This window comes from Podarcis melisellensis, assembly GCF_964234715.1.
Source record: "Podarcis melisellensis genome assembly, chromosome: 7".
In the NCBI taxonomy this organism is placed as follows: Eukaryota; Metazoa; Chordata; class Lepidosauria; order Squamata; family Lacertidae; genus Podarcis; species Podarcis melisellensis.
The window spans coordinates 41,377,845-41,401,625 of NC_138539.1; the positions used below are offsets into that span (position 1 = coordinate 41,377,845).

The following is a 23,781-nucleotide window of genomic DNA, read 5'->3' on the forward strand; positions in this document are numbered from 1 at the left end:
CACAAAGGAGTAAGAGATAAAGTACAGTCATGAGGATCATGCATGTATTGACAAACCATGATTTTGTTACTTCTGAATTGGACTTCTGCATTAACTCTCAGTTGCTGAATGAAGAGGCAAATGCTAAGATGCATATATGGAGATTGTAATGTTTATATGGCTTGCTCGAGGTAATAATAAAGCATCAACTTCAGCTTTCCCCCTTATTTGACTAGCAACCAGTCATCAGTGTCCTGGTGGCAGAAACTCTTCCTTGCATTACAGCTTATGGTTTTCTTGGTGACTGGTTCTAAAGATGATAATTTCCTTTGCATTTTCAATTACATTTTAGAGCTCTGAATTGAAAGAATTGGAATAAAAGATGGAGAGTTTACTTTGTTCCCACACTTTCCCCATAAACTGAAAAAAATGAAATAGCTCTCTCCAGGCAAGTGGTATCACCTTTTCCTCTCAGCAAATAGGAGAAGTTGGATGTTTGAAAGGGCTCTTTAGGTTTTTCTACTAATCTTGGTTCACTAGGAAGTCTTAGTAAGAAAGGACCATGATACCTCTTCCTTCCACCTGTTTTTGCAGCTCACTACCATTTGCCTGGGTGCATGAGCTTTTTTTTAATGTTTCATATATTGATAGTTACAGTGACTGTGCAATGGAAATCAGGCTGGATACTTCAAGACAATGGTTTACACGTTTACCCAGAACTCTGTAATTCTTTGCCTCTTTCACCACTGAGCAGAACTTAGTTGTCTAAAAGTGTCCATCACACAATGGACTTCACTAGAGTGCTTTTTAATATTTTTTTTAAAGCTAGATATTGATACTTGTCAAGTTAGACTTACTGCAAAGTCTGTTGCATGAAGGCGTATAATTGTCAATGACCGATAAAGCAATTTTTATCATTTTTATCATTCTGAAGTTCAATCGGGTTTTGCCACTCTGTTTTCCAAGGGGCAGACTTTGTTTATCTGTGTGTAGTTATGGGATATAAGTATGGTTGAAATCCTAGTTGCAGTCTGTGTATGCTCACTGCTCTTTGTAGGCATCATAATCAAATATTAACTAAAGAAGGGGAGCGCCTGGCACTTGCTTAAGATGAGGGGCTTTGGAGACCCATTCTCCTGTTTGGTTTGGGTGCAAGTGTGAGGAGAGAGGGAATTGGGTTTGAAGCTGCATGTTCTTGCAAGCCAGTTGTATTTCCCCCACAACACATGCAGAAAGGGTCCTCTTCTCAGTTTAAAGATTCCCGTTGGAAGGAAATTGGTCTTGGAGGCAATAGCTGATAAGATATACCATGCAAGCCTACTGGTGGAGGTTTGGGCCTGAATGCTGCTCCCATGCTGGCAACATTCAGTGGCAGTAAGCAGGCAACATGCATGTCCAGACCAGGGGCTCTGCTAGAGTTGGGTTCATGGGGCTTGAGCTCCAAATCTTTTTCTAAGTACCCACCTGTGTGGGTAACGAATTTGGGGGAAATGGAATTGTGAAGGGTCGATTTGGGTAGGATATTAATTTGGAAGAATAAATGTGTTTAGAGAGATAATTTGAGGGTAATTTGAATGGGAATTTAACTGATTTGGATAAAGATATGCTGGGAAATGAATTGGGAGTAAAAGAATTGAAGGGGCACTGATTTTAGGTGCTCTGGGTAGGGTGCAAATTAATTGAATAATTTACACAGGGCAATTTGGATGGGAAATAGGCTGAGTTGCCTTCTCTGACATTTAAATTCTGAATTTGCATCTATACATATTAGCATATGGTGTTCTTATGCAAATTTGTGTCAAGGGGTCCATGCCCTCCAAACCTTTAAGTACCTAAATATTCCCCTGGTACAGACCTCAGCCCTATTGGGTTTGGAGACTGTTGAGCTTGCTTTAAAAAGAAAAAGAAAAGGCAAGTTTCTCACAGTTCAGTTGGTAGATCATTTAAGTAGAGTATGACTTTCTTAATTTTAGGGTTATTGGTTCGAGGCCCATGTTGGGCAAAATATTCTTGCATTTCAGGCAATTGGACTAGATGATCCTTGTGGTCCCTTCCAACTCTCCAATTCTATGATTCTACAATTCCTATATATATTTAGAGGTTTCTTTAACCTCTAAGGACCCACTTGAATGCTCCCACTTCCCCATTTTGCCACCCTGCTCATCCCTATGCAGAATACTTATGCTTGTTGCCTTCCATCTCACAAGGCAAAACTCTGAAATAGAGGCCTGCTGTTCAACTGAAGAGGGGGGATAAAACAAACAAGCCAAAAAGAACACACTAAGCACATTCAGATCCTTCAGCTTACCTTAGTTTGCTGCCAGTATCCCTTGTTATTGAACTATAACACTCTGTATCAAATGAATGGCCTTCTGCCAAACGTATTAATTTGAAGCTGCTTTTCTGTGTAGAGAAAGAACCATGTGAGACAACATCTGCCTTCTGAGGTCAAGTATTACTAATATTTCATAATAAGTCAAGTAGTAAGGTGATTATTGTGGGACCGAAAGTGGGAGATGAGACCGGCAAGCTATCACAAGCATTTTGACACAGTTCTTGTATATATGAAATACCTCACTATGATCATCCACTGAACCCACCTGGATTATCTGCTTCTCCTATTTTGTACTCTTTGTGTGAGCTGTGCAGTGTTTAGAGATGTCTCTCTACCTAGTAGACCAAAAAACATGGAGATAAATTTTATCTATGAATCATATATGTATCTTGTATTTTTTCCTGAGGAGCTCAGAGCTACAACCCAGTTCCCAGATTTTGTTTTTCCTCTGTTCCATTACTGCTAATCCCAATTCCTGACACTGGGTTTCATATATTCAGCTTTCTTGTTCTTGAGCAGACTCTTGTATTCCAGTCTAAGTTTGATCAAATTTTCCATGGATTCCTCTGATGGATTCTTATGTGAATCCCTAATTGCCTTAGCCGCTTTGCATTGACCATCAAACCAGCCCAGGTGTGCTGATTGTGTTGATTATTAATTGTATAAGTTATCAAATTGGGCCTGAGTTCTGTGGAAAATTTGCTGGAAAACATCAATGATATTTGGAAATTTGCTCATAAAAAGTTGGTGCAAACTGGTCAGATGATCACTATATATTGGCATCTGTCTGTCTCAAGAGACAATGGAATGTGCCTCCAGTGATGAAGTCAAACTGCTGTGTTAGCAGCACCTCTCCTGGGTGCAAGCCTGCTCAGTATGTATAGAGGTCCTGGGCTGCCCAGACAACAACCCCTCCCTCGGCCTCACTAATGTGGTCCAAAGGAAAGCAGACCCATACGTTTGGCACCAGCTTGGCTGCAAGAGCTGCTGGAAGGAGGTGTACAAGGTGCCATCCAACTGTCTTGGACTTAATAAATTAAATATTGTCCTCTGGCCACCATATATCCACATCGCCTAGAATAGATAAATTCAGATTCAAAATAACAGCCCCAACCCTGAAGCTTTCCCCCAAACAACCAGTGCCCTTTGGCAATAGTAACTGGAGGTCATCAGGAGAAACGGCAGTCACAGTGGCATAATAAATCCCTAACTTCAAAATAGCACCACAGATTATGGTTGGCACAATCCATGCAGAGTAATCAAATATCAAAAGTAATCAAATATGCAAAAACATAGCGGAAACGCCCCATAGAAATGCTGTCAGCTGCTCAATAAATAATAATAATCTCTGTCACTGGTTCTTAAAACTAGGAGTCATTTTAAAGAACAAAAAAGTTTTTCTTGGCATTGGATTTGCAGCTAAGTTATTTGTTACCCTGGAACATTTTCAGGAAGATGGCTCCAAATATTTCTAGTAGCATATATCTCTTGCTGTGTCATTGGAAGGGAGATAACTGATTTAGCTCAAATAAACCCTGCCAAGATTAACAGAAGCTGACTGATCAGGGGGAGGCTGGAGGGGGAGGCTGGAGAAAGTAATGGCTGAGACAGCAGACTTCTTTTTTTTCTTTTTCCTTTTTCTTTTTTCTTTTTTCTTTTTTTTTTTTTTTTTTGAAGCCTCAGAGGGAAATGGATAACCAGCCATAACAAAGGAACAAACATTACTTTTAGAATTCCTATGAGACTTTGATAAACTTAAAATGGGATTTGGGATGCAATATATGCAGTGTTTCAATAGAGCAAATTAAGGAGATAAATCAGGACTGCATAATTTCTGATCACGTACCAGCTTGCTCCCTTCACAGATAGGGAGGAGAGAAGCATTCATGTTCTTTAAAGCACAGCTCTCCATGATGTCAGACCTCAGACACTACGATCAAAGACAGTGTTTTCTCCAGGACACTGTGATGTGAATTTTCTGTACAAACCTGAAGTAATGGTGAGACAGTACAATCAGCAAGAATCTGACTAATAGGGAAAGTGAAAACTTGTATATCCAGTTCACGAGAGGGTTTTTAAAAACAAAACAAAACAAAAACCCTATTAAACTGCCTAAAAGGAAAATGTACAGCAGACAACTTGCCAATAAATTTTTGAATTGTTCATCACTGTAAATAGTGTTAGTATAATACATCCTACCTGTCCGACTCATATGTAGGTACAAGAGCATAGCCTCAGGGCACGTAGTTCGGTCACCTTGCTAAAGCTAAAGCATTTCCAGGTCTGGGTTTGGTCAGCTCCTGGATGGGAGGCTGTCTGGAAACCCCCATTTATGCCACCTGGAATTCCATGTTGGAAGAAAGGCAGGATAAATAAATATAGAAATGAAATGAATAGTAAATAACACGTTGAGGGGCCAGAAAACTTCTGTGAGTTGGCATTTGTTACCAGCATCACCCAATCTCTGATTTCACTCCCTCCTGGAACTCAGAGTTCATCACTAACTGCCAGGAACCAGAGGAGACAGCCCCTACCACACCAACATATCAGTAATAATATGGTAGCAAAAATCCATAGTAAAAATCCTTACTGTGGATTTTAGTCATAGGGCACTTTAGGAACCAATCCTAGCTAAATAGCTATAACAAATAAAAATAGTGTATTGCAATACAATGAATAAATGCAGCCTGTTATATGTCTGTGAAGTTGGGCACACTCTTCCAAGTCTAGCTAGCAGTATATAGAGTTGGGGAGTGGGCCCAGCTCTGCCATCGCATCTGTGTCAGCCCCTCACACTGCTGCTGCCCATTCCCTGGGAGGGCACATCTGTTGTGAGGAGCCAGCTCTGTGTGTCTAGGCTCTCTCCATGACATGGTTCCCTGATTGCACAAGGTTCCACATCATGACAAGCAGAGTTCGAAACTCCCATTGTTCTCAGCACATTTTGCGACAGGGAAATTCATTAGCGTGAGCAGTTTCTGAACTCTGGGCATGGTACTGTACCTAAGATTTCAGAATAAAACTGCAGGATGGAAGGAAAGGAGGACATTTTTCTGCCTCCCCACTTCCAGCTGCTTTCTGAAGACTGGAGAAGAGACCCCGTTAGGAGTATTGGGGGGTGGGCAGAGGAAGAACTAGACCATGTGAAAAACGAACATAATATTTTAGCTGCAGTTCATTCACTTTTAGTTTTGAATTCTTGTTATGAAAAAGTGTGCCTAGACATTCCGTTCTTGCGCCCATAACCTAGGTTTAAGGTGCTGTTTAGCTCCTAGCTTTCATATCTCAGTTTCTAACACTAATGAACAAGGGATGGATAACTCTTTGGAAGCCTGCCTCTCCTCTACAGTTATGCCCCTCAGTGTGTGTGCCTGTGATAGAGCAGCCACAGCCTCACACTAGCTTCATGTAATTGTAATGACATGAGTTTGAATGTCCAACCAGTGCTGGAGTTTTGTATACTCCTCTGTGCCTAGAGCTGCAATTTCCAAATAGAGGATTACCAAAGCTTTCTGAGTAGGTCACCATGCTGCCTGGGGTAAACCCTGAATGAAATGTGATACACTGAGCCTGTGGAGGCCAAGAAAATGAAACTGGCTCCAGTATTTGTGTGAGAGATTCATTTGAAAGGGTTCAAGAAATGAAATTCACCTACCTACTTGTGCAGTCCCACAGGAAAGAAAGAAAGAAAGAAAGAAAGAAAGAAAGAAAGAAAGAAAGAAAGAAAGAAAGAAAGAAAGAAAGAAAGAAAGAAGCATCTATTAATGTTTGTCTAAACAAAATATTTAATGATAAATCAAGATTACATGCTACAAATTTTCTGTTGGCGACTTTCTGGTGACTCAGAAAGACAGTGAAGAAAAGACATGGTTGATGGTTCTTTTCCCCAAAAACATTTTTTTAAAGGTAATGGCAATCATAAGGGTGCAACCTCCAGGTCTGCAAGAACAAGTTTCCAGATCATATTTCTAAGAGAACCTTGCTAAGGAAATCATTTCTATGGATGATTTGATGGCGGCTGTGGGTGGGGTAGGACCGGGGTGTGCACTGTCAATGGACAAAGGGCTAAGCAAGGTTTTATTGTTTCTGTGTTCTGTGTTCAGAATTGCAGCCTCCTGAGGCTGCTTTTGCTTTAAAACAAGCACAAATGTTGGTGCATTGTTTGTATCAGTAATCTGAAACAGGGATACAGCAACGTGAAAGGAAAATACTTTAAAATGTTGCAAAAGCACTTAGGATCCAGTTAAGTGACTTAACAAGGATAGCATAATTAAACCAATAGGTGAAATCAGTTGTGTTGGCCTGGCTATTTCATGTTCATAAAAGAAAAGAAAGGTGAATGAAAAATGTAGCGTGGCTACCAAGGAAGTGGCTGCACAAAGTGAAAGAAGAAATAATTTTAAGACACAAGTATCAACTTTTGAAAAAGAAACAAGTGAGGAAAGGACACTGTAGTTACATATATAAAAGAAAAATCAAGAAGAATTGGGAACAAGATACACATTATTCCTATTTGTTTCCTTTCCCATTTTTGTAAGATTTCCACTTTAGCATTGAATACTGCCTTTAATTTGTCTGCTGTTAGAATCCTCACATAAACCTCCAACTGGGGCAAAAAACTTGAAGAAAAACCAAAATAATAGGACTTCTTTTATAAGCAGAACTCCAGCTCTGTACTTTGTGACCTGCACATCAGCTGTCTTCTTTCTCTTGCAGATTGCCCCTTCTCTCTGTTTTGTTTCATTAATCCAATCCCTTCTTTACAAGTTCTTCACATAACAGGTGAACATAGAAGCCAAGCCCCCACAAACAAACAAAAAATACAGTTGGGCAGGTATTAAAATTGACTGGAACAAATATTTATGTTATGCTGATGAATTTTTTCCATCTCCAGAATTTGGAAATATTTAATTCAAGAGCCCCCATGTCTCTGGAGCATTTCACATATTACATAGAGGCAAACCCAGTTTTGCTTATGAATGTGCATTGAATAGGGAGCTGTAGATAATGATGGATCCCAGACACTTGTACCTATATTATGTTCATATTTGTAAACATGTTTGTGACATTCATATTTTATAACTTTAGGGGTACACTTGAAAAGTCTTAGGTGTAGATAGACCTAAAATATAATAGCTTGATTCATATTTCACTAACTCAAACACTGGTTTAGTGTAAAAGTGTGGGCTAATGGAGAGGATCTGGAGCCACTTATTTTGCTTCTGTGTGGAGTTATGAGAAGGTTTGGCTTAGCAAGTCATCTGAATCCAGGCTCATGGTTAAGTTAGAGTTGCCATATTTCAAAAAGTAAAATTCCTGATACCCGTCGCAATGTTGTTGAGCTTTTTGGGGGGAACAAACCCAAATGGTTGAGTTTTTGGAGCTGTTTCTGCTGCTTTTTCTTTCCATCGCATTGACATACATCCAGGTTTTCCTTGACAATTTGCTGATTTGGCAAAATTCCCCCCTGACGCCATTTTTACACTCAAAAACCAGGACATGTTGAGAATTTTCCTGACGTATGGCAAGCCTAGGTTAAGCACTGTCCAGACTAAACACGAGCTCCAACCAAGGTTTGTTATTGGCTGCAGCTTGTGGTTAGTCTCAAGAGAGCTTAATTACAAGCATGGTTTAGACATTTCTAGGAGTCCACATATTCACACAGTCTTGCTAAACAATGTTTTGGCTTAGTCTGACTTATTAATAAGATGTGAAGTGGGCCTAAATTTTGAAATCATCAGAGGTTTCAGCATGGATGCTATATCACTCCTATGCTGTTTAGAACTGCTGAGGTATATATGACTAGTTTGCACATAATACTAATCCATGGTTAATAGCTTATCAGGGTCAAGCAGCATGGTAGTTCATACTATCTGATTGCTTTGACTTCACCCCTACCCTGCTGTGAGTGGGAGCAGCAAGTCATGAAGCCTTGTCTTGTAATTATGTCCAAACTGGAATGTAGTTTGTTCCACCTTACCAAGCCATGGATCCATGTTGGCTAGTGACCATAGTTTGTTAGGAAGAAGCTATTGGTACAAGGGGAAAAAACTAGGTATAAAAGGAGAATTCTTGGATGCCAAGATTCACTTTGGGGACAAGTAGTGAGAAAATCCCAGCAGATGTTTAAAATCACAAAATACAGTATGCAGCAAAGTACAGCATGGAAATATAGGCTGTTAGACCTTTAAAATATGCCCTTCCAAGTTCCTTCCAAAGTTTCCCTTTCAAAGGTTGGATTCATGTGATTTTCCATACAGCATTCAGAAAAAAAGTTTGTTTGTTTTTCTTTTGCAGCTTGGGCTGTTTTACTATGTAATCAGCTTAAGTCTACTGAATTCAGCGGGTCTACTCTGAATGTGACTTAGTTGGATATCATCCTCAAGTTATAATTTCTATAGCACTTTTGGTGTCCAACTATCTTCTATTTCTTTTTTGTTGTAGGGGAGGTATCAGCAATTTCCTTCTCTGTTATGATGCCCCACAAACTGCAGAAAACCTTCCATAAATAGTTGATAGGATTTAACTGTGGATTGCTTTTAATAATGCTGCATTTTTACTGATTTCTGTTACTCATTTTTCATTTTTTTAAATCTCAGGATATTGTTTTTTTTGGGGGGTGCAAAACATGTACAGAAGTAGGCTTCTGCATGCATCTTTAAAGGGATTCTATGCTGGATGTGCGATTCCTCAGTCCAGCAGTATCTGTGCATGTGTAGAATCCTCAAATAAGCTGAAAATCACACCAAATCAGTTTTTTGGCAGTGGAAACTGAGGTCTGTCTCAACAACCCACCTTCTCTTTTCCCCACTGAACAGGTGACTGGCACAACTTGCAGTTTGGTTTGTTGGTTTGTTTGTTTGTTTGTTTGTTTGTTTGTTTGTTTTTGAGAGGGCTACACATGCACAGCTCTGGTTGTACATGTTCACATTGTACAATTTGGGCCCAAGTATACATTACCTGTTACCACTATTTGGTAATTCATATCAGAGTGTCGCCTGCACCTCAGACAAGACAACTTTTACTATTTTTTGTTTCTTCATAGTGCTATGAGGCTTGAAGATGGTTTTTTAGATGAATGTGAAATGCAAAAACTAATAAAAAATTGAAATAAGCTTCTTTATTGGCCAAACTTGCAATGGTTTTCAGAATTTTAAAGTACAAGTGAAGTTGATTGTGATAGAAATAGAACATGCTACACAAGGCGGTTGGAATAAACAATTTACTCTCTCATTAAGGATGACCATGCTTAGGTGACTTATGGCTTAACGTTGCTCAGTCTCTTGTTATGTGTTCAGCCATCCTTAACTCAAATTAAAACATGGTTTATTCTACTCCCCCTTTGGAGAGATTGGGTAGAATGAAGCGTTATTGAAATTTTCATCTATCAGGCATGAATCGGAAGGTAGTCCATGCTGACAGTGACTGTGGAACTGATTCTGATCTCATGGGTCAAAGGGATCTCAAATTTAAATTTACTAACTTTGTTACTGCCTGCTAGCTATTCTGTGTCTGATTTCTTTTAAAGCAGGTAATAACTATCTTTTACTATAAGAGGCAGTCTTGGCATGATGGCTAAATATAAATTGGCAAATAAACTAACACCAAGCCCTATTTCTAGATTCATGTGCACATGCACTTAAGCAGCAAGCTCCTTCATATTCAATGCTACTCCTTTTGTAAATGAAATGTTTCCCTTCCTTGAATAATGTACTATCCAGAGGCCCACCTGCGGCACAAATGTCACAAATAGTGATTGTTTGATGTATAATGGTTTTTGCTACATACTGTCATGTTATATTAATAAAATTTTGAAAATGAGGGAGGGGGACAAAAACAAGTAGTGATCGTTCCAAGCATTATCGGAGCACAGTTTAGAACAGATACGTGATACTGTTCAATGCGAAGCAAGCATTACAACCCTAAAAGTTCTGTAACTTGGGTAAAATTCTGAGCCAGAAAGTAAGTTAAGCTTTTCTCCCACTCTTTCTTCCCACTCACCCACACCTCCAAGTCTCCTCCCATTCCCTTTCCTTTGTTGTTGCTTTGCTGAGGCACCAAGAGCATGGGAAGCGAGCCCTTTCTTCCCTGCTCTCCTCACTGATGCCTGGCATGCAGCTATGCCTGTGTACTAGAGACAAGAAGTGCTGCAAAATGTCATTTCCCATGTCAGTAGTGCTGGAAAACCACATTCCTGTGTGTCTGGCACTGAGCCTTAAGTAACATGCAAAGTATTAGAGAAGGGAAGAAAGAGCTCCCACCTTTCCCCTGCCATCGCTGCTGTCACTAGAGCAACATAAAAGGCAAATGTGAGGGATGAAGCTGGTGTGTAAATGCAGAGCCATCTTTCCCATAGGGCTTAGTGGTGTGTCGCGCCACGGTGCCGGCCTCTCAGGGATGCCTCAGCAAGTGGAGGAGCTGTGTGGCTTTGCCAGCAGCCTCCCCTTTCTCTGCACACCCGCCAGCTGTGCCCCGCCAGCCATAAGGCTGGTGGGCATGCAGCTTCCCTCCCAAGCCTCCTCGGTAGGAGAGCGATCCTCACAGAGGCTTGGGAGCGAAGTTGTGCCCCTCCCAAGCCTCTGTGGGAGGAGAGCGCAGCTTCACTCCCAAGCCTCCTCAGGAGGAGAGTGATCCCTGCAGAGGCTTAGGATGGAAACTGAGCCCCACCAACCATATGGCTGACAGGCGCACAGCTTCCTTCCCAAGCCTCTGTGGGGATTGCTCTCCCACAGCGGCATGGGGGAGAATTGCCCCCCCAATGGCTGGCAGTGCGCAGCTACAGCCACCCCAACACTATCCGTGATAATTTGGGGGTGCTGGGCAGATATTTGCACCCCGGTGCCACATCTGCTAAAGACAGCCCTGTGTAAATGGATCACATCCTGCCATGCTCCAGCATCATCATCAGGGTGCAGCCAAGTCCAAAACAAACTCAGAACTGGGTTGGAAAGAACCAAGCTATTTTCTGAGTTTGAGAGAAACTTGGGGTGTTTTTTAAGAGCCCAATTCTGACCAAGAGGAGTTTGCCCACCGCTAGTCACAAGTAGCACAGGCAGCCTGAACAAGAACTGGAGGTCCTGTGGGCTTAGCTTTGGCATAACATCTGGCCTATGACTTCCACATTGTGTGGCCATCTGCTTCTGATTTGCTAGGTTAGAGATAAAACCCAAGCACAGGAGGTGATCTGTATATGTTCTGTAATGTGCACATTAGAATAGCACTGAATTGTGGTGTTATAATAAAGAGTTGTATAATCTTATGGAGGAGGGTGCAAGTAAGTGCATTTAGGATTACAGCCTTAGTTTGTTGTAATTGTAAACTTTGTGGTCTAATCCTATACACCAAGTGTGTAGTACCTTTGGGCCTCCAGAAGTTGTTGAACTACAATTCCCACCAGCAAGCATGGCCAATTTCAGCAAGATTTGGAGTGCAACAGGTTCCTTACATCTGCTGTACACACACATCTGAATAGGATTGCACCTTCAATATCTTAATTAAGATAATAAGGCTATACAGACAGAATTCCAAACTCACTTGAGTTCATTTTCTACGAATGTTTCCATTAGAGCACCATGCTAATATAATTAGTTGGTCAAACATATGCAGGCTTTAGTAGTAGTAGTAGTAGTAGTAGTAGTTGTTGCTGTTGTTGTAAGAATGCAGTGTGTGGACATTAGTGATAAAGCTCCCTTTACTGAAGTACTTTTTTATTAACAGAGTATCTCAGCATCAGAAGTGTTGCCCTCTTTTTTAATGTACCTAAAATGGTTCAGTAATAATTCAAACCGGTTAATGGAAACAAGTCCTGTTTTGCTTTCCAGAACCATTGATTAATGCAATAAAGATTGCAGGGTAACCAAGTAGGTCAGCAACCCTGCAGTGAGACGTTGCATCAGGCACATAACATACGTCCATAGCATGTGCATATAGTTAAAATTTCACATCACAGTAGAATGAATTGCCTTACCATGGTTCCCTATTTAGAATTTTATCACTTTTCCAGGCTTCTGTAACTGATAGATGTTCAATTATATGTAAAGTGACTATTAAAGCATCAGTACTCATCTAGGGGTCTAGGTCTCCTCTCCCCTTTTCTCTTGAAATTGTGTTAAAGCCATTAGTGTTACAAAGAAACGTGCATTCATCAGGTATAGCGATGGAGGCCAGGGTGCATATTACAGCTTTTACTGCATATGAGACGTTGCAGTCCTGTTCTTAAGAACTGCCAGGCAGATTGGGAATCACGGTCACGGTTAATAGCAGCGAATTGCCAGCTCTTGATGGGTGGGTAGTCACTCTTTTCAGTGGCTGCCCCCTGGGGGAGAAGGTAGAAAAACAGAGGGAGGGAATTAGAGTGACTTTGCACACTTGAGCAGGTTCATGCCGCTGGATCAGTGGCAAGCATTGGCAGGGCTCCACTCTGGGGAGGCTCACAACAACATCACAGTCTCATTTTACCAATTGGTGTTGCTATAGCCAGTGGTGCTCAGAGGGAGAGCAGAGAAAGGAGGGGCTGTGGAGGGGGAGGAGGCAATGTAGGGCTAAATTAAAGAAAACAAAAAAAAAAGGGTTTTGTAAGTAAGTAGAGTTCAGCCTGTACCTGTTAGCACAGTGCTACTAATTGTGCCAGAAGTGTTGGAATCTAAGTTTCAGTGTGTGATTAAAGAATTGGTTCAGAATCTCTCTGCATAGCCTTAATTTTTTTTCAAGGTTCTTTGGGTGCAGAATGGCTTTATAATAATGATTTTGACTAATACGATTTTTGACATGCAACTTTAATGTTTAACCTTAGTACAACTCCAGAGCATTTCATGTGTATTCAACTGTAAAGAGTGATGATTTAAAGGGATAATATGAGAAAAAGGTCATTCTAGAATAAACCTTTAACAAATTGCATAAAGGAAACTTATTATCCCACAAGTAGAGGGCTATGCAGCTTTTCTTATTTTTTTTTTCTGCTTGATTCAAAAAGTTGTTGAGACATGATAGGGAAAGGAAACAAAAAAAAAGTGAATAGAAAACTACAAGCAGTGAACATTCCTATGATGGTTATGAATTTGTTGCTACTAAAAATATTCTCCAATAATGTGGTTATTCATCTTCTCTCTCTTTTGGGTGAAGAATTCGCTCCAACAAGAAAATGCTTTTGTTGGTTGGTGGACTGCCCCCTGGACCTGACCGGTTACCCAGCAATTTGGTTCAGTATTATGATGATGAAAAGAAGACATGGAAAATACTGACAAGTAAGCAGTTTACTTTACGTTGAATTACCTTGATGAATTTTAAAACATGGTTAATCAAATTAGACACTTTATTGATTTGCTTCCCTACAGAGATTTATTTATATATTACACAGGTTTCACAATGGAAGAGTAAATTGAGATTGTAGGAGATAGTACCTGTACAACAGAACAAGCCTAAATTAATTCTGTCTTAAAATCATTTTAGTATGCTTATAGTGAAAACTGGCAAGGCTTTCTTAAATAAACCTGCCTCCTCCTCTAGGTACCTTTGCCTTTTATTACAATGTATATTATATGCTGTGGACACAATCCAGCCAGTTAAGACCAAGTGCCACTAATTTAAGTAGGAAAGTTCAAAACATGCCTAGATCACTCACACGGAAACTGATGCGACTTGGAAATTCCTAGCTTTCTAATTGGATTGTGTCCTATTTATATTAGACTTTAGAGCTCATGGCATATTGCATTGTACTGCATACCCTTTTACACCACTCATGTCATAGAGAATTTCCCCTTCCCTCCCATTGCGGTCTTCCACAGCTCTTACTGACACAGCCAGGTATCAGTGGTACGGGTCAGCTTCGGTAAACTGTACTGGCAGGTTTTCTATCCAGATCTGTCACCTTCTTTCTCAACGGCAACTATGTTTTACAGCAAGCATTTTGTCTTAAGCTTTGGAACTTATTGTTATAGTGGTTACAATTTCCAATCTAACGTGGTCATGGAATCAAATAATAGTGTTTTTTCCTGGTGCAGTAGGCTGTGTACTTACTGGTCCCCTTGTGGGCAGACTAGCTGCACTGGTCAATAAAACTACATTTTTAACTGTCAGAATTGCCTAAAGCTGTTCAGATAAAATTATAAACGAGCAATTCTGATCCATAAATCAAAGCCATACTTTAAAGGCCGGACAACTTGTGAAACTTAGATTTTATAACAGAAATGCTGTTTCCCAGGCAGCCTGATCCTATGAGGCCACTTTACCTGCAGTGGAGCAAGCACAAGTTTGGCATGTATGGGGGGAGAGAGATATATATACTACGCAGGGAACAGCACTGGTACAATAGCTCCAGCTACTGCCAGTGCTCAAAGGTCCTAATTGTGCCCATGACACCTTAGTGACCCATCTCATGTTCCTTAGTATCTTAGAAAATTATATCACTTTTCTCAGGACTCAAGTGTAGTTTCAAACTGCAACACTGGACACAGCTGTATATGTGTGTATACATATATTACTACTGGCTTCCATTTTTTTGTTTCCCCTTGGGATGACCAGATTCAAAGATTTCTCATAGTACTGAAGAGGGCATTTTTGGCAGATGCAGGTTCTCATAGAGTGAAAATGTGCATTTAGCAAAATATATTGTTCTACACCACTATTATCCTCATTTGTATGTGTTTATACTTTCCTTCCTTCCTTCCCTCCGTAGTTGTTTAAAAAAAGAGATTTAAACAACAACCAAATAAGGTGTCATAGCTTTCAGGTTTACAGGAATTGCTGTGTTTCACTTACACAAGATGTACCACCAATTGAATTTCATCTGTAAAAAGAAAGTATATCAGAGTATACATAGTATGTTTACATTGGAAGATCTTTCTTTTTAAAAAAGAAAAATTAATTATACACAGTAAAATATTAGTCTGAAAAAAGACTCAGTTTGCTTCTGAGATTGCGCTTCTGAGATTGATTGTACAGTAGAGTTGTTCTCAGGCAGGAGCAAATGAAAGAGAACTCACTGTGGAATATGTACATCAGGAATCTCACTTGCAGTGCAGCACCAGATGAAATATTTATCAAATGCATACTTACTGCTTTTAAAGACTTGACTGTCACTTTTAATTCACTGGTCTCATACAATGTAGGAAAAGTATTTGGTGCTTTCATACTGGAGTCTCCCAAAACCACTCAACTGTTGTTTCCCCTCTATAGATGCTATATGAAGAATTATAACTGACTAGGCAGGTGTGTTGGTGGCTAGCACTGGGTATGCACAATCAAAGGAAAATAAAGCACCAAACCAGAATATTGATCTAATATCTTTAGCAAAACTTACGGCTTTGGTCACCTCTGACACTAGTAGCCTCTGGTGTTGGTTGCAGGACTCTTCACCAAGGTGGCTCTGAGTGGCAAATAAGAAAGACTAAACATAGCCTGGAAGTTGCTGTTAAGAGCATTTTGGAAGTGGGGAGATAAGGTTGCCACAGAATCAATCAATGTTCTGTAAGCTTTCTGCAGCTTGTATATTGGATGGAAGTTGAGACGGCTTCACTTAGACACAGCCAGAGAAAACTTTGATAATCAGTTTTTAAAACCCTTTCTCCCCACCCCCAGATATGCGCTAAAGGACTTCTTAAATCACACTGTAATAATCCAGCTCAGTAACATTAGGTAGAAGAAAAATATAAAAAGCAGCTGAAGAAAAACATACAATAAAATATTTAAACTAATTCACTTTTAATTAATGTACTTACTCTAAAAGATGATGTTTTCTCATGACACCAAAGGGAAGAACACACAGGTGATGTGATTTTCACCACACGAATAGGTTGCTAACATGCTTTCTGAGGCCATTGTTTTAGAACCCATTATAAAGTTACTTTTGTAACTGTATCCTAGGAAACGGTGCTAATGGATACAGAACATGCCACTACAGAGGCTACAGTTTGTGGAGCACCTCTGAAATCATTCTGTCTGTAGGGATGTTTTGAGGTCTCCAGGATCCAGGCCTCCTGGAAGTTATCTATAGTGTCTCTATCAGATCATTATCGGTGTCATTGTGGCAAGCAAGTGAACACATAAATTCTGGGGCATCAAGAAGCAGCTCGCTGGGTGGAGCAGAGCCACTACACTATGTAGCTTCCTAGCAGACGGGTCATGGTTGCCTACTGTGACAGAGAGGGCAAAGGGGCAGAGTGGTCTGCATAGTGCAAATGCACCATTGAAGCCAGATACCATGCCAACCTCACCACCACTGACTCGCCCCTTCCCTCCTGGTAAGCAACAGTAGCCCACTTGCCAGGAAGCAACTGTAGCGCCTTTGGCCCACCCAGCGAATTGCTTCCAGAGGGATCCCTTTGCATCTGGGATCCCTTCTGCGGCACTTGTGGGCACTGTAGTCTCCTAAACACCCCCAGTGGTGCCCACCATGCCTGCTCCACCACTCCTGATTTTTATTTATATTTCCACAGAATGTATCCAGCCTCAAGTGAGCCCAAAGGCATTCTTCCTAGGAAGGGAAAGAAAGAGGCTGGGGCTACTGGAAGCCCTTTTGTCCTTGGGGCATGTAGGTGTTTGGCCTGTGTGAACATTCCCAGCTTTTCTTCAGTGCTATGGGTATTGGTGCCTGTGAGAGTTTCCTAGATTTCCATATCTTCTTTATGCTGCTTCATCTTGGCATCTGTAGAACTGGACAGTAGTGACAGAGAAGCCATAAGCACAATTGGATGAATGCTTTGATGTTCTCATAGGTCTAAGGAAAATGTTATATTGGAACTATGGATCTTGGAGACACGATCAAATAAAGAATCAGATGTGAGATTTTGGATGAGTGGGGAGGTGCATCCTTCATATATCTTTTTTCCCATTTCTAAGAGGAAAAGCAATATCTGGCTGCATCAGTTGATTTATTTCGTAGAATAGTTAAACAAATCATAAATGCTGGTCTCCATAAGAAATGGCCTAGCCAGAACTATGAGGACAGCTGCAGGCTTAGTGTGTATGTTGTGCATGGTAGCTCTGCAAGGAAAAGTTATTGCTTTGCCTGGTTTGATTTTTTAATATATGCTAACCAAGGTTATTGTTATCGTCTATACTTACTGTTGGCTACACAACATCCCTCAAGTATTTCTATTAATAGAAATAATTGCACTTTTCTTAGAACAGCAGTACTCAGTGTGGTCGTCCACAGACTGGTGCTGGTCCATGAGCCATAGGATGCAGTCCCCTGCAGCTCCACCACAGCCCAGGTTGGCTAGGATACTTCAGGAACTAAATATGGTACCTTGACTTAGAACATTGGGGGGTGGGGTATGCAGTTCCACCATATCAGCTAGCTTGAGAAGCACTGTCTTAGAAGTACGGAGCACATATAGAAACATAAGAAGCCAGGTGATTAGTCAATTTAGCTCTGTACTGTCTTCTGCAACACACAGTGGTTCTCCAGGGTTTCAGACAGCAATCTTACACCTACCTGTAGAGGCCAGTGACTGAACTTAGGACCTTCTGCAATCAAACCTACTGAGATACGGTCCCTCCCAATCTTAGTCATGGAACCAGAGGAAGAAGCATGGGGTTGCTTACAGCTTTAAATGACATATTGGAAGGGGAGAAAGATTCACAGGAATTGAGATTTTTGTGTGCAATACAACATCACATGCACATGCATGGTACTTTCAAATGATAGTATTTTTCATAGGATATCTGGAAACAAAGGAAAAGGAGACTGAACGGTGCAAACAAATATATCTTATTTTGAACAAGTGTTTTTATCTCATTTGTGTTCTGCAAGTTAAGTGAAAATGCTAAATGCAGAAAAAAGCTTCTTTGCTGACTCACCCATTGTTCTCAAACACAGGGCCTGCACAAAACATGCATTTAAAATAAATGAGTATTATCTGCGACATATAGCAAAATTGGGTGGTTCAGAGTAGCAGCAAAAGCTTTGCATTGTTGACTGTGACTTTATCACTATAAATACTCTCATTATACTTTAAATTGAGTTTGGAATCTGCTTAACACTGGAGTTTTTACACATCAGTCAAATGAAAAGCAGAGACTTCTGTTTATATTGTAGTCGGATTATGTAATATTTATGACAATGTTTTTGTTCAGTCCTTTTAAAAAAATATTAGGCTGAATTTTAATGAACAGTATTGCTTCACTTGTTAGAAATAAACCTGCAAGAGATAAAGAATATATAGATTTCGTATATTTCTGGTTGTGGAGTTCTTCCAAAAAATTCCTTAACACTAAGGCAATGATGTATTACTTTTACTTGCATTATATGTTTTTAATCAGAGCGAGACTTCACCCTAGACAAAGCGATGCTTTCTGCATGGTCTCACTTGTTTTTGCTAAAATCTTTTGACATGATTAATTTTACTTTAATGCTTTTGTCTTGTTGTACTGGTTAAGAAGATGAGGATGAACCAGGGCTAAAACACATGCTGTTCTATCCTGATATCGTTGAGTTTTAAAAAAAAAAATCTTAGTGGGCTTAAAAAAATGAATCCAATTGGAATTAGATTTCTTGCTAGTATGCAATTTATTGCATACTATTGAAAAGAAGATGTCATTACTGGTTGTTAGTTTTATTACTGGTGTTTCTTTAATAATATCACCTGTATAATATAATTAGTGGCTACAAAGGAGATTGAATTTTACACCAAGACTCTAGCCACATTTGCCAAGGAATGAACTAAGCCAATATTCTCATTCATCAAGCTCCCAGTCACCCAGGTTTTCCCTCATACTGCCATCATCCCACAGGCAAAAGGATATTGCCACATCCTTGCTGGTGCAATGTCATGCTTCCCTAATGCAAGATTGGGGAGCAATCTAATTCTGTGCAGTGGGGGGAAATGGACTCTTGCTAGTTTTATCCCAAGCAGCGTAGATTCTTTTGAAGTGCATGTTGAGATTGCATGGAGACACCTGAATAGAGTTTAGAAGGTGTTGTTTATCAAATCAGTTAATCTTTTGTTAATTTATTGGGAGGAAGATAGCCACCGAATGCTTGAAGCAGGGTTTTGAGCTCTAAGGCCAACTCTAAGGCAAGTTTCTGCTCTATAACCAACCCTTAGCACTTGTTTTCATCCTCTCTTCCATTTTTCTTCTTAAATCCTTTTAGTGCTTCATTTTGTTGTTTTAATTTATTGTTTTATCTCATTGTTTTATTGTTCTAACTCCCCTAAACTGTGAGGCTGCATGAAGCTGGGCTGGACTGAACACTTTGCTAGGCGGTGCCAAACGCAAGGTCGAGCCAAAGCTTACAAGATACTATTATTAAATTAAGGAAGAGAAACATCTTGATTAAAGATTTACAGGCAATCCCCCATTTACACGGGTTTGAGACATGTGCATTGCCATCAATCTGGAAGTGGCACTTAAAGGGGCAAAAATGCCCTCCCAAAAAAAAAAGAGCGAACGTGGCATGAAAACAGCATCTAACAATCCCACAAGCTTTTGCAACTGCAATCCCAGGACTGCTGCTGATTTTTTAAAAGGGTTTTTCAAGAGTTTCCAGAAGTTTATAGGGTTCAGTGGTGGTCCCAATATACATGATTTCACATAAATGTGTGATGCCTCACAATGTAACCCCCTGCATGCATGAGGAGTAGCCTATACATTTCTTGCCCATCCCCCAGAGGGATAGTTTGCATTATAGCATATATGGAAACATCATGTAAATTTATACATTTAAAATTACACATTATAAAATAGGCAAGGATTACATGAATTATATAAACCCAACACCGCTCCCTCATTTCCTTTCAGTCATCTAGATGAGACAAGGGTTTAAAATACGCATTTATTTTTTAAATAATAAATGCATAAATGCATTATACAGTGGTACCTCGGGTTACATACACTTCAGGTTACATACACTTCAGATCACAGACTCCACTAACCCAGAAATATTACCTCGGATTAAGAACTTTGCTTCAGGATAAGAACAGAAATCGTGCTCCGGTGGCACAGCAGCAGCAGGAGGCCCCATTAGCTAAAGTAGTGCTTCAGGTTAAGAACGGTTTCAGGTTAAGAACGGACCTCCGGAACAAATTAAGTACTTAACCCGAGGTACCACTGTAATGCTACCTCTTTAAAGAGAGTATTTAAATTGGGGTTGCTGGTTTGCCGCTCCTTGCCGCTTTTCTGTCATGCGGGTGCGTTTTTCAGCTCCTGAATACTTTGCCATTTCTGTTCCTGAACATGAGACAGAGCCAATGAATCCTTTAGGCATTTGCTCAAAATTAGTGTTAAAAAGGCACAGCAAATTGCTTTGATTAGTCATAGAATAATAGGGACAAAGGAGGAAATTGGGGTGAATAATCTCTTGATATGTCCCCATTATACTGTTTGAAGATTGACAGTTTTCATTTATCATAGTTGTGCACAAACTATACACATTTTGACACCCAAATTTAATTTGATGAACAATTCTCAGTGGCCCCAATAAATTCTCTGCATCTCACTTTATTCACTCAGCAGTTGCAAGCACCAGGGCTTCTGATTCAGTGCTGTGTTAAGGTTGGTCTCAGCCCTGCATTGTAAAGCTTGAGCAAGCACTGGCACATTACTAAAGCAGCAGCCTCAACACTGTGTGCTAGACAGCTTTAATGAAGGCTTTGGATATCTGAAGAACTAATGACTCCCCTAGAACATGCAATTGTTGTACTTAGAAATGCAGTATTTACATCAGTCTGTCTTTGTGTAACTGTTGTTTTTAAAAGCTTATCCACCATGTCTGCCTCAGAAAGTATCAAAAACAGCTCACATCATAATAAAAATGTGCAGACAATGGCAAAACAAATAGGAACTTAGACAGCTGCTTGTTACCAGGGCCATTGGTTTCCTTTAATATTTGTACAACACTTTTCCAGCAACAAAGTTTAGCTCAAAGCAGTTCATAACAATAACAAACCATTAACAAATGAAAGCAACAAAATAATATCAAAAAAGACACAATAGCATATCGTGGCCAGCAATAATAATACTAAACCTAGTATGGTTTCAAATTGGATGGGAGACCGCGTGTTGAGATTCTTGCATTGCAGGGGGTTGGACTAGAGGACCCTCGGGGTCCCTTCAACCTCTGCAGTTCTATGATTCCATGGCTCATTGTGCAGAAACACACAATTCAGTAAAAAAATGATGAGGTCTAATACAAGCCCTTTCTAATTGAAAAATAACAAAAATGCCTATTGAGCACCAGCCCAGAGCCAGTTGACATAATCCCCCCGTAAAGAGGCAGCTTCTTTTGAAGTTTCAGGCATTGACCTAAATGGGCATAATGTCCATCTAGCTCAGTATTGTCCACACTGGCTGACAGCAGCTCTCCAGGGTTTCAGACAGTGGATATTCCCAGCCTTACCTAGACATGTCAGACATCAAACCTATGAGCTTATGGGCGGGAAATATGTGCCCTACTGCTGAGCTATGGCCTCTCCCTGGAATAAAATATCGATAAAATAAATAAAAGTACAAAAAAGAGACAGAAGCATAGAGCCTGATTAGCCCCCATTCTTTCTCACCATCCTTTATTGAGGACGCCAAGTCTGCCTTGCGTTCCTTTTAACCTGGTCCAGCAAACCAGAAAGCCAAAAGATAAATATAGCTAAAATTAGATGAAGGGATCAAATTATAATAAAAGTGCAAATGTAAGATTAATTAGGAAATCAAGCCAATTTTCAAAAACTCATGGGCTTACATTTCACATAAAAATGGCAGGGGATGTTTCTGAAAGAAAAGAGGGCACCAAGAGCGTGTGTGTTATGGTAGAGTTTAGTTATACAATGCCTGTGGCAAGCATGATGTATGGCTGCATTCCTATTAATGATGCATGGCTGCATATCTAAGAATGAGAGAGAAAAGTTCTAAGGAAGAATGGAAATCCAGCAGATTGTCACTACATCAGTGGCATTTGTGATTGAAATTTTATGTTTCCCATTTGAAATATCTTTCAATAACAATCAGAGCTTTCCCTAAATGTGTTTCGTTAGATGATAATATTATTGGATGCTGTTTTTATACCTCTGTTATTTAGCTGAACATGTTTTAATATCTTGGATTGGGGTTTCATCATGTTCTGATTTTCTTTCACGAACAAAACTTCCAAGATATAAGCGCTCTGTTATTTTTTTGTGACCATTTCCTCTCATTGCTTTTTTCAGGAAAGGAAGAGGCAAACTGTCTTTCCTTGTTTGGAAAACTCTGTTCATTTGCAGTACACGCAACAAAACAATTACTAGAGTAATGGAATGCCTATGCTGCTAGGTCAAATTGCAGGCTAGTGTGCTTATTTATGAGCAAATTCATTGGCAGGGACTGAATGGGGAAGTGGAACCAGGTGTCCTTCTTGGAGAGCATTGCAAGATGGTAGCAGAGAGTTGGGAGACACATGGTTGCTAGATAGGTAAGACATGATGTCAGCAGCACTGTTCTACTCCCAGTTACTCCCTGGATATATCAAAGAGCAGATGAAGATACTCCAAACACAAACTAATGCAGTTTTTGTTATGGGCTGTTTCACTTGTTCAATATATTCTGTGTACCCTGTTATAGTGCCCTGTGTACCCTGTTAGGGACACAGGTGGCGCTGTGGGTAAAAGCCTCAGTGCCTAGGACTTGCCGATCGAAAGGTCGGCAGTTCGAATCCCTGCGGCGGGGTGCGCTCCCGCTGCTTGGTCCCAGCGCCTGCCAACCTAGCAGTTCGAAAGCACCTCCGGGTGCAAGTAGATAAATAGGGACCGCTTACCAGCAGGAAGGTAAACGGCGTTTCCGTGTGCGGCTCTGGCTCGCCAGATGCAGCTTTTGTCAGCATCGCCCTTGAGCCAGTGTACCAACTGGACTCATGCACTACAGCCCCGACTGGGCTAGGCGAGCTGGGTAGCACTGCCAGAGTCCTCCTTTGACACAGGAACAGGTGACAGTGCTGCGGACTCACAGCTTAGAGCTGAGAGCACCGGATTTACTTTCTCTGTAATGCAGTCGTTGCGCAGCAGCGTTTTGCAGAGTCTTGCAGAGTATAAACCACTCGGAGAGCAGCTCTGTAAAATATCTTCCTTCTTTATTCTATTACTACAGCTATCATACAAACTATATACAGAGCTAAATATTCTGAGTGCCTGCAGCAGCAATCTTATCTCTAAATAATATCTCTTGCACTCTCTCTCCGGCTCACTGACTGACTCTCTCTCACACATTGAGATTCACTCACATGACCAATTAAGTAGAGAGCAATACATTGCTCCTCCTCTCTGTAGAGTCAGCAAAGACCTCAGGAGATGGTCAGGAGATTCTTGGGTATGGGAGGGGTGAAATCTCCTCATCCTCCCCCATTTCATCCGACCATTCAAGAATCTTTAACATAACTGCAATTTGCAGGTATCTCTCTCCCCCCTTATCTAAGACACTTTATCACATCATTAAACAGTTACTATAACCTCTCTGTGTCTATTAGGAAAAGAGTTAAAGCATAAATCTCAACCTGTAGTTCACACAAA

The 23,781-nt window shown here is 40.5% G+C and overlaps 1 protein-coding gene across 2 annotated transcripts in view; it reads left to right on the top strand.

Annotated features, from left to right (window-relative positions):
• Positions 1–23,781, top strand: part of KLHL14 (kelch like family member 14) — a 64,473-nt gene that overhangs the window by 7,488 nt on the left and 33,204 nt on the right. For both annotated transcript variants that reach the window (XM_081918548.1, XM_081918547.1), the window contains one exon: positions 13,436–13,557. In XM_081918548.1, coding sequence (XP_081774674.1) covers positions 13,436–13,557 — 122 coding nt within the window. The remainder of the gene's footprint in view (positions 1–13,435; positions 13,558–23,781) is intronic.